Source organism: Oratosquilla oratoria, chromosome 37 (genome assembly GCF_046742065.1).
Source record: "Oratosquilla oratoria isolate Oo_2021 chromosome 37, ASM4674206v1, whole genome shotgun sequence".
NCBI lineage: Eukaryota > Metazoa > Arthropoda > Malacostraca > Stomatopoda > Squillidae > Oratosquilla > Oratosquilla oratoria.
The window spans coordinates 35,867,621-35,887,626 of NC_134813.1; the positions used below are offsets into that span (position 1 = coordinate 35,867,621).

A 20,006-nucleotide genomic window follows, 5' to 3' on the forward strand; every position below is an offset into this window, starting at 1 on the left:
TTTTTATTTTTATTTTTGTGTCAAATATTGCACTCGGATTGGATATAGTAGTTCTAAGAAGTGTGTGGGATAGTCTTCATTGCTTGCTAAATCTCCTGTAGTAGGTGAATAGCAGTGCATTAGTTGAAATAACCCCTTGGAACATCTGGTCCGCAATTATGGAACCATGATCATTGCCCTCAACAGTTGCTCTTGGTTTCCTTGGTATTGTCCTTTTCCCTCTCCTGCCTTGCTCTTCCGTAGTGCCTCATGAGTCTTGCCAATCACCGTTTCATCGTACCCATGGCCATGTCAGTTTCTAAGAATTAAAAAAGAAAAAAAGAAAAAGAAAACCATAGTTATACTAAGTAGTTGCATGGATGTATCAAGGCATTCAGTATGCAGTGCTGATTTTAGAGTGGAGTAAGCCATCATTTGTACCTCCCATAATTTTTTTTCAAGACTTATTTTGCAAGAGATTATCATTTTGATGACCAAATGATATGCATTTTCTGCCATATTGTTATCTTCTTTTATGCTTTTAGATTTATATTTATTTTGCTCTTTTGTCAGGAATCAGCACCTCTACTTGAATTTTTACAAGTGCCTCTCTGTTGACATTACTCAATGATGCAGCCAAAATAAGTTTTCCCTAGGTTTTGTCCAAGGTCTATAGAGCCTTTTATTATATTTCTTTCCTGTTGGAAAGACAACCTTGGTTATTTCTTTGATTTGAAAAGAATCTTTCTTTGACTTGAAGCAGACTTGTCATCATTTCGGTATGGAGACTTGTACAGCATAAGACAATATGAAAATCAAAATGGATACAGAACCTTTGCTTCCTTCCATTCGATATTGGGCACTTACGCACAAAGTGCACAGGTGTAGATTGGCACAGTAATTTCCTTTGGGGGTTTTTGTGTCATTAGTTTGTCACACTTGCAAAGGAACCCATCACATTTTTTCAATAGTCAACTGGACGGTAGCAGTGGCCTAAAGTATACTTTTCTTTTTCTTTTTTTTTCCAATTCTAGGAGATGGAATCTTAGCTCAAATTCGATCTAAATACCACACTATGCGTAAGTAAACACTTGATTTTGTATGTTACACGTTAAGAGCCACAGTTATCCCTGTACTGCCTAGATGCTTAGTACTTGTTGTGCAGGCAGGCCATGGAAGGCCTCAGTAGCTTGGAGTAATGCAGTGGACAAGAATGCTTTTACGTCTGCCAATAATCACCAGAGTTATTATCACCTTGGTTGTAGTGACTTCAGTATGCTTCACTTTAACACAATATGTTACTCAGTTTGGCTTATTTTGTCATCTTTCTTTTCTTAAGAAACAACTCATATTCCAGAAGCATTTTCATATAACAGTTGAAAGGTAATTTTATTCCTTGAAAGACAGTTTGCCTGCTGCTTGATGTTATGGGTGTTCCTTCTCTATGCTAGGCAAGGTTCTGTATCCCACCTCCTAATGAAATAGTTGCCTTAGGAATGGCCTAATTATTAGATATCTCTTTCTTGTTGCATGTGCATGGAATACACAATCAGATTTATTTTCCTCTTCATAATTCAATTGTTTTAGCACAATGATCAGTCTGTTCTGTCAAAGACATGCTCAAGTACTTGAAATCTATTGCTTGCTGGCTGTTTGAATCATTCTGAGAACTTTAGGTTGTTATGATGATATCCACAGATTGTGATTAACATGCAAAAGTTGTAGTTAATACATGTTGAAAATGTTAAAGCAGTAATGATTAACACTTAAGCAATTGGCTGGCCTATTCAGAGTATAAGCTGTATTCATGTTTAGTAACTGATGTGGCCGTGACGACAGGCGTCGCTCGTGTGGCCAACACAGGCACTACGTCACTGCTGTCACCCGTTCGACTGACTTGCTCTTTTTTTCTTTTCCCCCCCTCTCTCCTTTACCCAGACGAATATAATCTAAATCCAGCGCTTGAATGGGATGATGAGTTCACAGGTAGGTCACTTACTCAAGACTGCCGCAGGAGGAATGCGGCAGTCATCACAGTCATATTGTCTAGGCACTTGCTAAGCCTTCCACTGCTTTTGTATGGGGGTAGTTACAAGGATTTGGCTGCACAGTTTTGGATGATAAAGGATGACTGTAACTTTGAAACTATAGTTTGATGACAGATTCATAAAATCACATGTTCAATCCATAATGACTGTGATCATTTTGATCAGCCAAGTTGTTGTTTCTTTCCAAAGCATGATAATCCTATCCTCGCGTCATTATTGCTCCCTCTACTCAGCAAGACACTAAGCCCATTGGGTGTATTTAAGCTGAGTGGTTTATTTCACTAATGTTCCATGATGCTTCTTGCTGCTCTTCTAGACTGACATGACTTACTGGACATAGGCTCAGACTTGGGACTAAGGAGGAGACAAGTGTAGCAATGCTGTTGGTAATGCCATTGAGATATTGACTAACTCACACCTTAAACTGTAAAAGGACTCGGGAACTTAACGGAATCACTTTACTAAGGCATGGGAACAGTGTTTAATGATGTGAAAATGGACTGCCGTTTCCACAGTAAGCTTTCTTAATACTAAGGCTCATATTAAAACTGTTCATATTATGAAGTAGAAATTAATTTTCTCAAGGGAATAACTAAAGAAAAATTATGAATTGCCAGAGATCAAGGGGTATAACATATATGCTCATCTTTGCAGACATATTTGTAGACTCTGGAAAAAGGTTAAGTGTTGGGTATAGCTACATGAAATTCTAGATTGTCACTTAGTAATGCCTTGGTTTGTTCCCAGTGAAAGGAAGCACATTCATTGGTTCTGTAGTTTGTATCATTATATTTATGCTTTAGGCTCATATGATTTGAGGCTGAAGACATCGTAGTAGTTTTCAACATAGTTAAACTATGTTGTTGGTATTGAAGGTCACTTACGGACTTTTGGAAAAGCAATTGGAAGCAGAAATGGAAGAGCTCATCTTGCACTCCAGTCATGGGACTAAGCAAGGCTGAAGTCCTCCACAATTCAAGTTTATTTTCCATGATGTAGTCTGCACTAATTTGCTAATTCATCTGTCATTTTGCATTATTCATGACATTAAATTCAGGGTTGTTTTAAGTTCACCTAAGAAACTTCATAAATATGTGATCTACGTGGAAGGTCATCTAACACTGACTGATAAGAACTAGAAAGTTTGTGTATCCCATGAAAATTAAAGCTGCCATAGAACAAGCAGTTTGCTGAAATTGTTGGATGCCGAACCAGGGATGATCCATACTTACCTCCCACTTAATGTGATAGCCTTAAAGAGAAGGAAGGGCTAGTTAGATAGCTGGCAGCATGCTCGTGTACTTAATGTATTATTATTATTATATATTTTTTTTACTTAATTTTTCTTTATTTGTCCTTGTGATCCTGAGTAGGGCCAATGCATCACTAGTACCAAGAGATGCCACTCCTTCCTCACACTTTCCATTCCTTTTTCCTACTCAGGTTTCCTCCAGTTCCCTCGTGTATTTTTCCGAAGGGTAACAAGAAAGAAAAGAAAAAACTTAGAGGTTTCTCCAAAGTCTCCCCACTCATTTTTATTTTCCTTACTTTTCATGATACTATATTATTCATGGATAATGGTTCTTATATCCTAGCCTTTGTAAGAGTAAGGTTGTAGTAGATAATTGCATGATTTCATTTGTCAAAAAGAAAAAAATTAACTGTTTATGTTTTATTCCAATCAAAACCATTTTCATATTTTATCAATTTAACCATTGATTTTGAAATAATCTGGGGTAATTGGGTAAATTAGTTGATGCATGGGTGCTGAGAGTATGATAAATAACCACCTAGTTGATGGAGTAATTAATGTTGTATATGTTTGGAGCTGTAGAATAAAGTTGTTTTTCCTGTTTTTTACTTTTCATGTAATGTACCATGTGAAAGTGTGTTGATGTCTTAGTTTCAAGTTTTGTGGATTGAAAGGTGTAGAGTAGAGAGCATTGGAGTGTGGCCAGTCTTATTTACCATCCAGTTCTTACGTATGATGAAGCGGAAGATGAAGACAATTCCTTGACCGCTCTCGACACCCCACCCATCTTTGGAGGGGGACACAACCGTCACCTGCCCCCAGGAATTCTGCCAACTGGCATGCCACAGGTCCAGGATGTCACCCCAGCCCTTGCTTCTGAGGAAAAGAAAAAGGAGGAAGAACCAGCCAAGCCACGTGAGTAGCACTTCATTTTGTCATGTTTAACATTGCTAACCACTGTGAGGCTGTAGTTCCAGCCATTAATAGTTATTCTTGTTAACACAATAAAAGTAACTGAAAATGCCACTGAAATTAAGAGAGGAAGAGGAGGCAAATCAAGTAGAGAAGAAAAGGTTAAGGGTGCAGATGTAGAGATGATAATGGAAGAGATGGCAGTAACAGGAAGATGGGCAGAATATTTTAGGGAGTTGGTAAATGTGAAGGAGGATAGAGAGGGAAAGGTAGTTGCAGTGGCAAGCGCTAAGAAAATGACAGTGATGAATAAGGAAAATAGAGGAGAAATAAGGAAAAATTAGGTGAAAGCAGTTATTAAAATGATAGAGCAGGTAAGCATTTGGGTTGGATGGGTGTCATGCAGTGTTTAAAAAAGGGAGGTACAGTGATTTTGGAATGGCTGGTGAGGTTGCTCAATGTTTGTCTGAAAGAGGGTAGAGTGCTGGAGGATTGGAGGAGTGCCTGTATAGTTCCACTTTACAAGGGAAAAGGGGACAAGTGTAAGTGTAGTAGTTTCAAAGGGATCAGTTTGTTGAGTGTAGTTGGGAAGGCTTATGTGAGGGTTTTGATTGAGAAGATTTGGAGAGCAACAGAGCGAGTAATTGGTGAGGAACAAAGTGGGTTTAGGACAAGTAGGGGTTGTGTGGATCAGATTTTTGTGGTAAGGCAGATATGTGAGAAAGCTTTATGAAAAGGTAAGGATGTTTTTTTTATCTTTGTGGATTTGGAAAAGGCCTATGACAGGGCAGACAGGGTCCTGTGGGAGGTATTGCAGATATATGGGATAGGAGGAAAACTGTTAAGAGCAGTCAAATTTTTTTTACAAGAGTACAGGGTCTAACAGATAAATCCGTACAACTTCTTATCACTTGTTTTAAGATTAATATCTTGGGTTATAATAAACAAAGAGTTATGAAATTTCCAGTATATTTAGAAAAGGCAATAAGAACAATGATTTCATTCAATGTAACCACCTTCAGCTGTTATGACGCTTTCAACGCGTTTACGAAACTTGGATACAGCGTTGATGATCTCAGACTTTGATAATGAACCTACAGCCTTCTTGATGTCTGTCTTCAGGGTTGTTATACTTCTGTGTGGCTTGTCACATGCCTTGGCCTCAATTCGCGCCCAAAAATAATAATCTAAAGGGTTTAGGTCTGGCGAATTTGAGGGCCACAACTCTTTGTTCCAGAACTGCACATTTGACCCTTCGAGAAGGTTGGTGGTCCTCTTCGCTGTGTGGGCTGGAGCCGAGTCTTGTTGGAAGACAAACTGGTTGCCACTAGCCTTATCCTTCATCCAGGGTATTATTTTCTCTTCTAGAATTTTGCAATAGACAACGGCATTGACTTTCTCCTTGTTGTTGAAGAAGTGAGTGAAGACGTCCCCCTCAGTTGACACCACACAGAGCACCATGACACTTGCTGGTTTCTTCGTCGTTGTCTTGTGTTGAACCTCTGAGGATGAGGAGGCTATCCAGCGATCATTCCGCTTATTGAAAGTCGCATCAACCGTGAAAATCTTCTCGTCGGAAAAAAACTTGATGACTGAGCCATTCGACTTCATCCAGTTCAACAGCTGTTGGCACCTGGTCAAGCGGATTTCTTTCATTTTTCGTGTCAAAAGATGTCTTTTTCCTTGTGAGAATGAGGTTAATCCCAATTTCTTTAATGCTCTGTGAATTGTCATTGTGCTGACACCTCTCTTCTTTGCCAATGTCGATAATGGTAAGGCTGGATTTGCATTGACACTTCTCTTGAGACCAGCTAAAAAGCGAGGTGTTAGAATTCTCCCCCTTCTGGGCTTGTGAGCAGCTCGTTGGTCTTCGCCGGTCTCATCAAAACGTTTACAAACATCGTAAACAGTTTGTCTGGAGTATTTTAGCATCCTTATTATGGCGCTAGGAGTGTGACCCGCGCGACGAAGTTCGCATATGGCTGAACGTTTGGCTTGTTCCATTGCTTAATGTTTATTGCACCGGTGCTAGTATACAACTGGCTAAATTATTAGACAAATGGAAGTATCTGGAAACAATCGGAATTCCCATATGTTACTTTTTAAGTGCTTAAAACCTCTTCAAATTTTGTACGGATTTATCTGTTAGACCCTGTAGTAGAGCCTGAGTAGTTTGAGGTAAAGTTGGGACTTTGCCAGGGATGTTATGTTGCCTTGGCTGTTCAGTTTATACATGAATGGGATGGTGCAATAGGTAAACACAAGGGTAGTGGGCCAGGGATCTGAGATGATTAAAGAAAATGGAGAAAGTGGGAGATAAGCCAGTTGTTGTTTGCTGACAACACTGTGCTTGTAGCAGGATCAAAGGAGGAATTAAGGAAGTTAGTGACAGAGTTTGGGAAGGTGTGCAAAAGAAGTTGAAGATAAATGTGGGTAAAAGTAAGGTGATGAGATGTACAAGGGGAGAGGATGGCAGCAAATTGGAAGCGAGTATTAAGGGAGAGAGACTGGAGGAAGTGGATAGCTTTAGATACTTGGGTGCAAATGTGGCAGGAAAGGGAGGAGTGGAGGTGGAATGTAGATTGAGAGAATCAAGTAAATGGCACAGGGGATTGAAAAGAGTAATGAGAAATAGGCATTTGGGAATGGATACTAGGAAGGCACCAAGGAACATGCCCAGCTCTGGTGCTGACATCACTGTCTGGAACATAAGAGAGGAAAAGTTTAGATATGTTCGAGATGAAATGCCTGAGAAGTATGGTTGGGGTCACTGAGCTGGAAGAGTGAGAAACAAGGAGAGCTGGGATGGAAAGGGAGTTGGGAGATAAGGTTGATGAAAGAGTATTGGGATGGTTTGGACAGATAGAAAGAATGAGTAAAAGATTAGTAAAAGAGGTGTGGAAGGAGTGAACATGAGGGGCCGACCAAGGTTGAGATGAATGGATGGGGTAAAAGGAACACTGGGAAAGGAGAATGTCTGTTGAGGAAGGAAGGAAGGAAGGGAACGGACAGAAGATAGGGGTGAGTGGAGAATGGTTGTGTATGGATGTTGCTGTGGTGCATGAAGGGAGTGGGTGGGGGATGGGAGGGGTGATGGAGTATGAATGATATTTTGACACACCCGAAAGGGGTTTCTCCCCACCCTCTTTTTCTGCTTGAGGGGACAGAGAGGTGGGGTCGCCGATTAAATGAAGCAGCCTTGCTGTGGATGTGCTGTGTCTTGCTGCATTGCTTCTGACTCAGGGCAGTGGGTGAGATGCAGGGATGACCAGTCATCCAGGAGTAACCAAGAAAAGAGAGAGGGAGGGGTGGTGAATGGGAGTGGAGTATGTGGAGATGAAATGGGTGGGAGTGGATTTATGCCTTTTGAGTTTGGCTACCTCCCTTGTAAGGGGGGAAAAAACCATTGGTAAATGTATGTATGTAGTAGGAGCAAGTAAAAGAATGACCAAAAGGTGTAGTGATGTAAAAGTTTTTTAATGTTATATGATGTAGGATTTCTTTCGGCTTTATGCAGAAAGAAATGGCTATACATAAAAAAGGTACCTCTTCACCCCTTTCACTCCTGCCACACACACCGTTCTGCTTAAACCATGTGAAAATTGCTCTCAAGATACTGACATGTCATCTTACACATGGAACAGGCAGTCTGGTGTATAAATTCTCCAACTCCTCATCTATGCATATTTTCACTTGTTAAACATTGTGATCTTGAGCCTTTGTGTTGTTCACCCCATCCATCCATCCATTCCACCCTTTCCTTGGTCCCTTGAAGAACCCTGTTACCTTAGATTCATGAATTCTTTGAGATCTGCTGTCATCCATTTTCAGAACATGGCCAAACTACTTCAGGTTGGCTTGGTCTACTGGTTCAGCCAATCCCATATGCACCTCAGTCCATTCATAATTCCATCATTCCATACTTTGTCATATTTTGTGACTGTAAATAGACATCAAGTGTGTGTGGTAATAATCACTGCTGACACATGATCTTTCTTGTATTGATCACCCAGCCCTCATTCCCACATGTAATAATCAGCATAAGTATTGGTTCACATTCTTTTTATTGCTTCCTCTGACTTACTTTTGTTTCTCTGTACCAATCATAGGACACCCCCAACCTTCCCCACCCCTTCCTTGTTCTGTGGTTAGTTTCTTCCTCCAGTCTTCCTTTTCATATATATCACTTCCCAGATGTCTAACTATGTTTGCTCCATTATCTCTCCAATCTACCACACATCAGCCTTGTCCTCTCCATTTATGTACACTAACTTGAGTTTTCACATATGAAAAATGGATGGCTTTTGTGAAACTGCTTGTACTAGCAAGTTAACTGGTTGAAGTGTAAATAATTTGTTTTTTATTAAAACTCAGAAGCTTTTTCCCACTTCTTCAACTACAGCTCGAGAATTGTCCGATGAAGAAAAACAAATGCTGATACTGACAGAAGAATTTCATAGTTTCTTTGATCGCTCCACACGTATTGTTGAACGTGCCTTGGCTGAGGAACATGACATCTTTGTTGACTACTCTCATGACCATGATGATGACCAAGCTGGGTATGTCTTTTGGGAATTTTGTACTGTTATAAAAAGTGAGATAATATTTATGGAAAATATGTAAATTATGCTGGAACATACAAATGTTTTAAAGTATTCATATTACTCTGTTTTCCACCTCACCTTTCTTCAATTGTTCCACCTCTTGTGATACTAATGTGTGTGTGTGTGTGTATTTATATAATTGTACTATACAGGAAAGAAGCAATGCTCATGGGGTCCTGTCTCTTACTTTTCAATTATCACAACCAGGTTTAAGATAAAATATATGTGTGTGTGTTTGTGGTTGTTTACATTTAATTGTAGTATACAGGAAAGGAGCAATGTTTATGGGGTTACTTGGCAATTATCATACCTGGGTACAAATTCACATATGGTGCCAACTTGATATTCATATATTTTGTGAGTGAGTGACTGAAAAGCATAATGAGAAATAGGTATCTGGGGATGAACTCAAAGAGAATATTATAAATGTAGGATTGTGCTCTCAACACTGTATGGGACATAGTCTTTAAGTTTAAGCCACAAAAAAGGGGGAATTTAAATGTGTTCGAGATGAAGTGTTAAAGAAGTGTTGTGGCTATGATGATAGATAAGAGAAATGAGGAGTGAGACAGAGAGCAAGGATGGAATGAGATAAGGCAGATAGGGTTGATCAAAGAATTTTGAGATGGTTTGAGCATATGAAAAGAATAAGAAAAGAAAAACTAGAAAAAGTATAATGGAAGTAGAGGTGGATGGATTGAATATAGGGGAAGACCAAGAATGGGGATGGATGGATGGAGTGCAGGGGGGGTCTTGGGAACAAGGGGAAAGTCAAGTAGGGAAGGGAGAGGGCAAGAGATAAGTGCATTTTATTTGGAGAGTTTTTGGTTTGTGTGTGTGTGTGTATTTACCTAGTTGTATTTTACGGGAAGGGGAGCTATGCTCGTGGGGTCCCGTCTTCATATCTCATTTTATCTAAACTATTTTTAAATTCATGTATTGTTTTTGCACACACCACTTTCTCATCTAACTTGTTCCAACTGTTTATTACTCTGTGAGGAAAGCTGTTCTTTTTCAAGTCTCTTCTATAGCTGTCTTTTTATATTTTCTGTGTCCTCTTGTATTTCTGTCATCCCATTTTATCAGATTCTCTCTATCAGTAATTTCTATGCCTTTCATGATTCTGTAAATAGCTATCAAATATCCTCCTTGTGTGCATGTGTGTGTTTGTGTGTTTTTACCTAGTTGTATTTTACGGGATGGGAGTTATCATAGTCACCTGTTTTCGTATCTCCACATCCAGTTTATTCTTGTGTGTGTGTGTTTTTGTGTGAGTGTGTGTGTGTGTTTTTACCTAGTTGTATTTTATGGGATGGGAGTTATGCTCATAGTCACCTGTTTTCGTATCTCTCCACATCCAGTTTATTCTTGTGTGTGTGTGTGTCGGTCAGTTGGTCGGTCGGTCGTGTGTTTGTTGTGTGTTTGTCATGTGTGGTACATGTGAGGAAGACCCATGTGTTGGCCTTGACAAATGTGTTAAGAATTGTAGGTTTTGTGTATGTAGGATATTTATATAGACCTGGTGGTTTCTATGTCTCCAACTAGAAGGAGGTGTGGGATGGCAAAAGAGAGAGAGAGAGAGAGAGAGAAGGAACATGCTAATGGAGACATACATACACAAATAACACTTGCATGTCTACATAGTTGGATCATCACCCAGCACTGCACTATGGGCTAGCTTGGTGGGGGCCACAAATTTCCTGCAAGAGATTCAAGGCATTGGATTGATTGGTGAACCCCTTTCCTTACCTCCCTTTATTCATTCCAATCATGTGTCCTTTTTGTTCACCCTTTCTGTCACCCTCCACTTGTCCACAACTCTACTTTCTCTCTGCTTCCTTTTCCACCACCTACTCTTCCTCTACTTCCTTCCCCATCCCTAATCTCTTGCAATTTGATTTTTCTCCATTGCCTAGAACGGAAAATGGTGGAGTAAAGCTGTCACTGAATCGATTCTTCTTTGATGAACGTTGGTCAAGAAATCGTAGCATCACATGTATGGACTGGTCACCACAGTATCCAGAGTTATTAGTTGCGAGGTAAGTATTTTCCTATAATTGTATATATATCTATTTGTTTATTTATATACTGAAAACCACTGGGAGATGAGTCAAAAAAACTCCTTGCCCATTTGTTTGTCACTATAGTATGTAATATTTTGGTATTTCCTGAATATGTCAACATAGATGATACTGCACATGTTTATGATTTTTTTTTTTTTTTTTTTTTTTTTTTTTTGTAAATTTACATAACTGTAGTATTGAGGTTAGGATCAATGCTCATTGGATCCCATCATACTTAGCCTCAAATTCATGTACAGTTCTAACTTGAACTATATCCATGATTTCCAATTATTATCATTTAATTTTTAATTCATATTTTGTTCAAGTTTGGGCTATTCAACTAAGCTATTTCAAGAATTAATGCATCTATATGGAAAAATGTATTTCTTCACATCCTTTAGACATACGGTCTTTCTTAATTTGTTCTCATGACCTTTCGGAGACCTCCTATCCTTAATCAAGAGATATCTTCTATCATTGTAATCTATCCCCCTTAGTGACCTGAATAATGTAATCATATTGCTTCTTTTTTTTTAGCTTTCAAAGTTGGTAGACCCAGTGCTTTTAGTCTTTCATCATATGGTTTATCTGCCAGGCTGGGGAACAGTTTGGTTGCTGCCCTTTGTAGTCTCTCAATCTTTCTTGTATCCTCTTTGTATAAGGACCATACCACTTATGCATATTCCACTGTTGTTGTTGTTGTTCCCCAGACTGTCTGGCTGAGCAGTCCCATTTCCCTGAGAAATGCTATGGCTGGAATGGGGTTTTCCCACAAAGCCCTGTGTACAGTGCAGTCTTCCATAATGTGTTGTATTATAGGATGAAGTGTTACATCCTGGAGAGTTATCTGTAATTCAGTCATCCAGCTTTTTCTGGTAACTTAGAAGGGCTGGATGGTGGCTGCACCACACAGCCTGACCAGGACAACTTGTCCTCTCAGGGAGAAGATTCAGAAGGTCTGGCAGGCAGCAGTGTGTTGTCTTTCAGGTTGTTGATGGAGCAGTAAGCAATATGATTATGGATATGCTTCTGGGAGCTGGTGTCTGGTGGTTGTGGAGGAAAAGAGCAGAGTATTTGTGTGTGTCTAGGGAATGACAACAACTTGACTAGATAAGTCTCACTGCTTGAGTGAAACACCTAGTTAGGATGACAAAGGGAAACTCCTCTCAGGAACTTCCCTGAAAACCCTCTCAAAGTAAATGTGTTCAGATTCCTTCAATAGAATTGTTGTGGTTTGAGTGCCTCCTGGGAGAAGCTGACTCTCCTCCTATCACATTTTTCTCCATGCTGTCTCCAAGAAACATTTGTGGGAGATTCATTTCCTTCTACTCCTTCCAGCTATTGTGCAATTTATTATGATTTTAATTTAGGACAGAGATACCATGGTGACACTGCAATTCTGATTTGTAATGATACCTCACGCTACTCTTAAACTAAATTCCTGTACAGACTGTTGCAGTCAGGTTACAAAATGAACAACACCTGATGCACTGTTCTGGATCATTGGTGTCTGTACCCCCTCACTTTAAATCAATACATTGGAATACCAACCCTTAATTTGTAGCACTTAAGTTATTGCTGGTTCTTCCCATCTCCTTTTGGATATTCACATTTTAATTGCTTTTTAATCATTTTTACCCTACCATTATTTTATATTGGAATTTTAACCTGCCATCTTTGCTGCTTTTAATGTTTTTCAGTGGCTCCACATGACTGTAATGTTGTGATGCAAAAAATATGTATAAATTAATAAATGTCTAGTAAGTGTTGACAAGTTGTTTTTTGTATTTGAAAACAGCTACAACAATAATGAAGACTCACCCCATGACCCTGATGGCGTGGCACTGGTGTGGAATACGAAATTTAAGAAAGACACACCTGAGTATATTTTCCATTGCCAGAGCCCTGTGATGTCGGCTACATTTGCAAGGTGAGCTGAAGGGTTTACACAATTCTTATGAGGTGTCATGAAATGAGAAAATGTTTTGCAGTTGGATTTTTACTTTTTTCGGCCTTAGTATTATATTTGGTTTCATTCCTAAACAGATTCCATCCCAACCTTATTATTGGTGGAACGTATTCAGGCCAGATTGTGCTGTGGGACAACCGAAGCCAAAAGAGAACCCCAGTTCAGCGTAGTCCTTTGTCAGCTTCAGCGCACACAGTAAGCTTTCATATTTTGCCCAATTCTGCAAAGTGACACTGGTAACTGATTTGTGAAACTCTAGCTTCCTGTCCCATGTATCTGCAATACCTCCCCCACTGTGGGAGATATTGCAGATATATGGTATAGGAGGAAAGATGTTAAGAGCAGTCAAAGGAGAGAGTGAGTGGTTTGAGGTAAAGTTGTGACTTCGCCAGGGATGTGTTATGTCGCCCTGGCTGTTCAATTTATATATGAATGGGGTGGTGCAAGAGGTAAACTCAAGGGTAGTGTGCCGGGGTTGGAGATAGTTAAAGAAAATGGAGAGAAAAGGGAGATTAGCCAATTGTTTGGTGATGACACTGCATGTAGCAGGATTAGAGGAGTGATCGAAGATGTTGGTGACAGTTTGGGAAGGTGTGCTAAAGAAGGAAGTTGAAGATAAATGTGGGCAAAAGTAAGGTGATGAGATGTACAAGGGGAGAGGATGGCAGCAAATTAGAAGTGAGTATTAAGGGAGAGAGACTGGAGGAAGTGGAAGCTTGAGATACTTGGTTGCAAATCTGGTGGGAAAGGGAGGAGTGGAGGTGGAGGTAGAATGTAGATTGTGAGAAGCAAGGACATGCCTTGGGGGATTGAAAAGTGTAATGAGAAATAGACATTTGGGAATGGATGCTAAGAGGAGATTGTATGAAGGAGTGATTGTGCCAACAGCACTTTGTGGGGCAGAAATATAGAACATGAAAATGTGAGGAAGAGTTTAAATGTGTGAGATGAAATGCACGAGAAGTAGGGTAGGGGTTATTAGGCTGGATAGTGACAAATGAGATGAGGAGGAGGGCAGGGGTAGAAAAGGAGTTGGAAGATAGGGTTGATGAAAGAGTGTTGGCATGGTTTGGGCACATGGAAAGAATGAGTGAAGAAAGATTAGGAATAGAGGTGTGGTAGCAGAGGTGGAGGGAGTGAACATGAAGGGGCGACCAAGGATGAGATGGATGGATGGGGCATTGGAAATGAGAGGAATGTCTGTTGAGGAAGGGAGAAGACAGAAGATAGGGTGGTGAGTGGAGAATGGTTGTATATGGATGATGCTGTGATGTATGGAAGGGAGTGGGTGGGGGATGGGGGGAGTGAGGGAGTATGTGTGAATGATATTACACAGCCCGAAGGATTTCTCCCCGTCTTCTCTTTTTCTGCTCAAGGGAATCAGGGGGGGGGGAGTGTCACTGATTAAATGAAGCAGCTTTGCTGTGGATGTGCTGTGTCTTGTTACATTACTTCTGACCCAGGGTAGTGGGCAAGATGTAGGGATGTCCCATCATCCAGAAAGAGCCAAGAAAAGAGGGAGCGAGGGAGTTGAGTATGTGGGGATGAAATGGGTAGGATTGGATTTATGCCTTTGACTTTGGCTACCTCCCTTGTAAGGGGGAAGAGGCCCTTGGTATATGTATGTATATTTTAATTGCATATTACCTCCCTAGTAAGGGGGCCCTTGGTATATAGATAGCATATTTTAAATGTATTTTCCATAAGAAGCCATATTTATTAGGGGGAAGGGGGGAGTTATATTAAAGGACATTGGAGAAGACCATCTGTAGAGATATGATTGTATTTATGCATGATTAGGTTGAATAAACAATGTGACCATCATTTACTCTCTTCTTTCTCTTTCTCATACTTTACCCCTCTTGTTTGTTCTTACTTTCCCTATCCACCCACTCACCATGTATCTTATATTTTCTGTACCCAAACAGGAACCCACAAATCTGATGTGTCTCTGGATTGGTTCCTCCTATATGCTTTTTCCTGCTTTCACTCAACTACTAACCCATTCTTGGGGTTGACTTTATGTAAACACAGAGAGCCACATCAGAATGAAAGAATAATTACTCATCCATAAGGAAGAGGTTGAATTATTTATCTGTATTTACAGTTTAAGGATTAGCTAATTTTGGTCATTCATAATTATCTTGTTTTGCAGCATCCAGTGTATTGTATGAGAGTGGTGGGTACCCAGAATGCACACAATCTCATCAGTGTGAGCACAGATGGAAAGATGTGTTCTTGGTCTTTAGACATGCTGTCACAACCACAGGTAAGTGCAACTTTGTTTATTATCTTGTATAGGTGGTGATGAGAGGTATGAAGGGAGAGGATGGCAGCAAGTTGGAAGTATGTCATAAAGGAGATAGGTTGGAGGAAGTGGATAGCTTTAGGTATTTGGGCACATTTGGCAGGAAAGGGAGGAGTGGAGGTAAAGGTAAATTGTAGATTGAGAGAAGCAAGTAAATGCCTTGGGGATCAAAAAGTGTCACGAGAAATAGACATTTGGGAATGGATGCAAAGAGGAGATTGTATGAAGGGGTGATTGTGCTGACAGCTTTGTATGGGGCAGAGACTTGGAATTTAAGAGAGGTAGAGAGGAAAAGTTTGAATGTGTTTGAGATGAAATGTCTGAGAAGTATGGTAGGGGTTACTAGGTTGGATAGAGTGAGAAACAAGAAGGTGAGGAAGAGAGTGGGAGTGGAAAAGGAGATGATAGATAGGGCTGGTGAAAGAGTGTTGGGATGGTTTGGAGATATGGAAAGAATGAGTAAAGAAAGATTAGGAAAAGAGGTGTGGATGGCAGAGGTAGGAGTGAATTTGAGGGGACAACTGAGGATGAGATGGATGGATGGGGGTGAAGGGGGCATTGAGCTAGAGGGGAATGTCTGTTGAGCAAGGAAGGAAGAAGGCAGGAGATAGGGATGAGTGAGAGTGGTTATGCATTGATGATACTGTTATGCAAGGAAGGAAGGGCCAGGGGATGGGGGTTAAGGGGTTCTATGTGTGAATGATATTTTGATGCAGCCTGAAGGGACTTCTTCCCATCTTCTCTTTTTCTGTATGAGGGGATGGAGAGTGGGGGGGGGGGTCACCGATTAAGTGAAGTGGCCATGCTGTGCATGTACTGTGTCTTGCTACATTGCTTCTGACCCAGGGCAGTAAGTGGAATACAGGGATGACATATAATTCATGAGTAGTGAAGATGAGAGGAAGGAAAGGGTGGTGGAGGGGTGTGAAATGGGTTGGAGTAGGTACGTGCCTTTGACTTGGCTACCTCCCTTATATGGGGGAAAAGCTCTTGGTATATAGATAGACCTGTATAAAAATAAATAAAACCCATTGAAGTATTTCTCCCATCTTAGCACCTTGAGGGTGAAGGGGGGCCTTGTGTTCCACCAGACTGCTTGGGTCGAAGGCAATACAGTGAAACAGATCTTTGCAGCAGGTCCTGACAGCCAAAGCTGATTTACCCCCACAACTGGAGGCTGGTGTCTGATGGAAGCATATCCATAATAATATCACTTGCTGCTCCATCAACAAACTGAAAGACAATACATTACTGCATGCTAGACCCCCTGATATCTGTGTCTCTGAATCCTCTTTCTTCATTAAATCAGCGACTCCCCTCTCAGTCCCCTCATTCAGAAAAGGAGAAGATGGAGAGAAATCCCTTTGGGCTGTGTCAATTGATTTCTCACACTCCCTTACCCTCCATCCCCCACCCACTCCCCCTCATGCATCACAGGATCATCCATACACAACCATTCTCCATTCACTCCTATCTGCTGTCCTCTCTTGTCCTTCCTCAACAGAACAGACATTCCCCTCTTTCCCAATGCCCCATCTATCCATCTCATCCTAGATCAACCCCTCATGTTCACTCCTTCCACACCTCTTTTACTAGTCTTTCTTCACTTGTTCTTTCCATGTGTCCAAACCATCCCAGTACTCTTTCATCAACCCTATCTCCCAACTCCCTTTCCAACCTCGTTCTCCTCCTTACATCCTCATTTCTCACTCTATCCAGCCTAGTAACCCCTATCATACTTCTCAGGCACCTCATCTCAAACACATTCAAATTCTTCTCTGATGTTCCATGTTTCTGCCCCGTACAGTGCCGTCAGCACAATCACTCCCTCATACAATCTCCTCTTAGCATCCATTCCCAAATGTCTATTTCTCATTACACTTTTTAATCTAGTAGCAATACAATAATGTTGACACTTGGTATTTGCAGGAGTCCATGGAGCTACAGCACAAACAGTCACGTGCAGTTGCAGTGACGAGCTTAGCCTTCCCACATGGAGATGTCAACAACTTCATTGTTGGCTCTGAGGAAGGTGCAGTTTTTACTGGTAAGTCATAAAGTATCATTCCTTCCAAGAAATTGTTTTAGCAATAATAGATATCTGAAACAGGGTTCATTGATTGAAGAAATGTTCACTGCTGTATTTGTAATTACAACATAATATTGGTTGTGGGTGGGTAATATAATATGTCCTATGGTGTTTGAACTTTGTTGTATAATGTGCTTAAAAGTATACAAAGTTCAAAGGCACTGACAATGGTTTATTTAAAGCTTGTCGGCATGGAAGCAAGGCAGGCATTGTGGATGTGTACGAAGGTCACCAAGGACCAGTAACTGGTGTAGCAACTCATGCTACTCCTGGCACTATCGACTTCTCTCATCTGTTCCTCACTTCCTCCATCGACTGGACTGTAAAGTTGTGGTCCATGAAGGTGTGTGTGTGTTTGTTTTTGTTGAGGTGAATATATTTGTATATATTCCAGGATGACTGCTTCATAATTTAATAGGATGTTCTGCATTCCAAATTCTTGTTTATTGGGCTAGAGATAGATTGTTATGGAATAGTTTATTTTACCATCATATGTAATTCATAATGCTATATGCAGTTATGGTTTTAGAATGCATAAAATTGAAATATTTAGTCTTTTGAATTGGACAACTTAAGTTAAAAGTTATACAGTGGCATGTAGTTGAGTAAAAGAAAGCATTTTCTCCCTTTACGTGGTGGCTTGTTGGGACAAGTAGCACTGGTCCCTTAAGGTGAGTGTAGCCTTTGCATTGTGCTTGGCTTGACCACCAAAGCACAGCTTCCAATCTTGGCTGGAGTTGGCTACAATGCAGTTGTACCATTGGTGTGAATGGTAGCTGGCTGTGTTTTACCAATTTATTTACATACAATAATTTTCCATAATACACACTACTTCCCCAATCATCTGTTTTGATGTTTTAACTTGTTTCATGATTTTTGTACAGAATATGATTTCATAATCCATAGACTGATGTAAAATATAGACTTGCTTTGCTTCAAATCCTCCCGTGGATTGAGATGTGCATCTCTATTAAATTCCCACTTCCCTTCCCCCAAATTGTCCCGTGTCCCATTATGGCTTTCCCTGTTAGATGGGTATTATTAGTTCATTGTGCTTTTTATATTGTTAGTGAAGGTCTAGCCTCCTCAGTATCCATTTGCAGAAATTGTCTCATTTTACAAAGTGATGTTTGTTATGCTTTCAACAATTCTTACACAGTGTTATTGCAAGACTACTTTGTTCTTTGGATCACACTCGATCACTCAAATAAATCAAGTGTACTGCTTGATGTGAGGAAAGAAAGTTACAGTTGAATGTGGGCAATAGTAAAGTGATGGGATGTACTAGGAATGATGGTGACAGGTTGAATTTGAGTGTGAAACACGAGAAGCTTGAGGAAGTAGAGTTGTAGGTATTTGAGGTCACATGTGGCAGTGAATGGAGGAGTGTATTATAGAGTAAAGGAAGCAAGTAAATATCTGGATGGAATGGAAAGTGCTATGGGTAACAGGTATTTGGGGATGAATGTAAATAGAAGGTTGTATGGAGTGATTATATACATGGTGCTGTATGGAGCATATGTGAAATACAAGGGAAGCAGAGAGATGGAATGTTTTTGAGATAGTCATTGAGAATCATGATAGGTGTTACAAGAAAGGATAGAGTGAGGTAGTTTGGACATATGGAAAACAGATGTGGGTTGAGTGAGCTTGAGAGGAAGGCTGAAAATAAAATGGGTGAATTGGATGAAGGAGACATTTGATACACATGAAATGTCTGTCAAGTGGGGAAGAAAAGTGTATGCAAAATCTATATGTATATACCGAGGGCTTTTCCCCCTTACCAGGGAGGTAGCCAAAGTCAAAAGGGATATACCCACTCCCACCCATTTCACTCCCACCACCCTTTCCTCCCTCTCATCTTAGGTCCTCATGGATGACAGGTCACTCCTGTATCCCAACCACTGCTCTGGTTCAGAAGCAATGCAGCACATTCACAGCATGACTGCTTCATTTAATCGATGTCGTCCCCTCTCTGTCCCCTCATGCAGAAAAATAGAAGACTGGAAGAAATCTCTTCAGGTTGCACCAAAATATCATTCATACATAACCATTCCCCCCCCCCCATCCCCTCTCTTGCAACACTATATCTTGTATATATAGCCATTCTCTGCTCACCTGTCTCCCTTCTTTGCTCAACAGCCCTTTCACCTTACCAACCATCTTATCCTTGGTTGTCTCTTCATCATGTTCACTTCATCCACCCCTGCCTTGCACACCTCTTTTACTAATGTTTCTTCATTCATTCTTTTTATGTGTACAAACCATCCCAATACTCTTTCATCAACCCATTATCTGCTATCTCATTTTCCACCCCCACTCTCCTCTGCACCACCTCATTTCTCACTTCTCAGTATGCAAAAGATTAGAGTAAATAAATGGAGATTATGAATGAATCATGAAGTGATATCACCCAGAGGATCTCATCTGCTTTGTAAATTAGATCGAGTGGATGAGGAGGGAATGTTGCCTTACAGTGAAGTAATTGGGTAAACCAGCTCCACATGTTGGGCCATGCTGTGTCTTACTGCATTGCTTCTGACCCAAGTAGCATAATGGAGGACAGGGTGACCTTTCATCCCTGAGATGCTGAGAAGGGAGGAGGGTTGAATGTGTGTGTGTAAGTGTATTTACCTAGTTGTGTTTATGGGAAGGGAGTTATGCTAATAGTGACCCATCATTGTATCTCTCAGCATCTAGTGTGTATGTGTACATGTACTTGATGAAAGTGATTTTGATGAATACAGTACACTTGGCTCCTGTTTGTGGAGCAGTTTAACAA

At 40.5% G+C, this 20,006-nt stretch overlaps 1 protein-coding gene across 40 annotated transcripts in view; it reads left to right on the plus strand.

Moving 5' to 3' along the window:
* sw (cytoplasmic dynein 1 intermediate chain short wing) overlaps nucleotides 1-20,006 on the plus strand; it is an 80,620-nt gene that overhangs the window by 57,193 nt on the left and 3,421 nt on the right. For 9 of the 40 annotated variants that reach the window (XM_076175500.1, XM_076175515.1, XM_076175488.1 and 6 more), the window contains 11 exons: nucleotides 1,014-1,058; nucleotides 1,918-1,965; nucleotides 4,003-4,194; nucleotides 8,594-8,750; nucleotides 10,712-10,834; nucleotides 12,657-12,788; nucleotides 12,905-13,022; nucleotides 14,983-15,096; nucleotides 17,065-17,182; nucleotides 17,407-17,567; nucleotides 17,881-17,895. In XM_076175500.1, the coding sequence (XP_076031615.1) occupies nucleotides 1,014-1,058; nucleotides 1,918-1,965; nucleotides 4,003-4,194; nucleotides 8,594-8,750; nucleotides 10,712-10,834; nucleotides 12,657-12,788; nucleotides 12,905-13,022; nucleotides 14,983-15,096; nucleotides 17,065-17,182; nucleotides 17,407-17,567; nucleotides 17,881-17,895 (1,223 nt within the window). The remainder of the gene's footprint in view (nucleotides 1-1,013; nucleotides 1,059-1,917; nucleotides 1,966-4,002; nucleotides 4,195-8,593; nucleotides 8,751-10,711; nucleotides 10,835-12,656; nucleotides 12,789-12,904; nucleotides 13,023-14,982; nucleotides 15,097-17,064; nucleotides 17,183-17,406; nucleotides 17,568-17,880; nucleotides 17,896-20,006) is intronic. The other 31 variants (XM_076175508.1, XM_076175516.1, XM_076175518.1 and 28 more) reach the window with 12 other exon arrangements.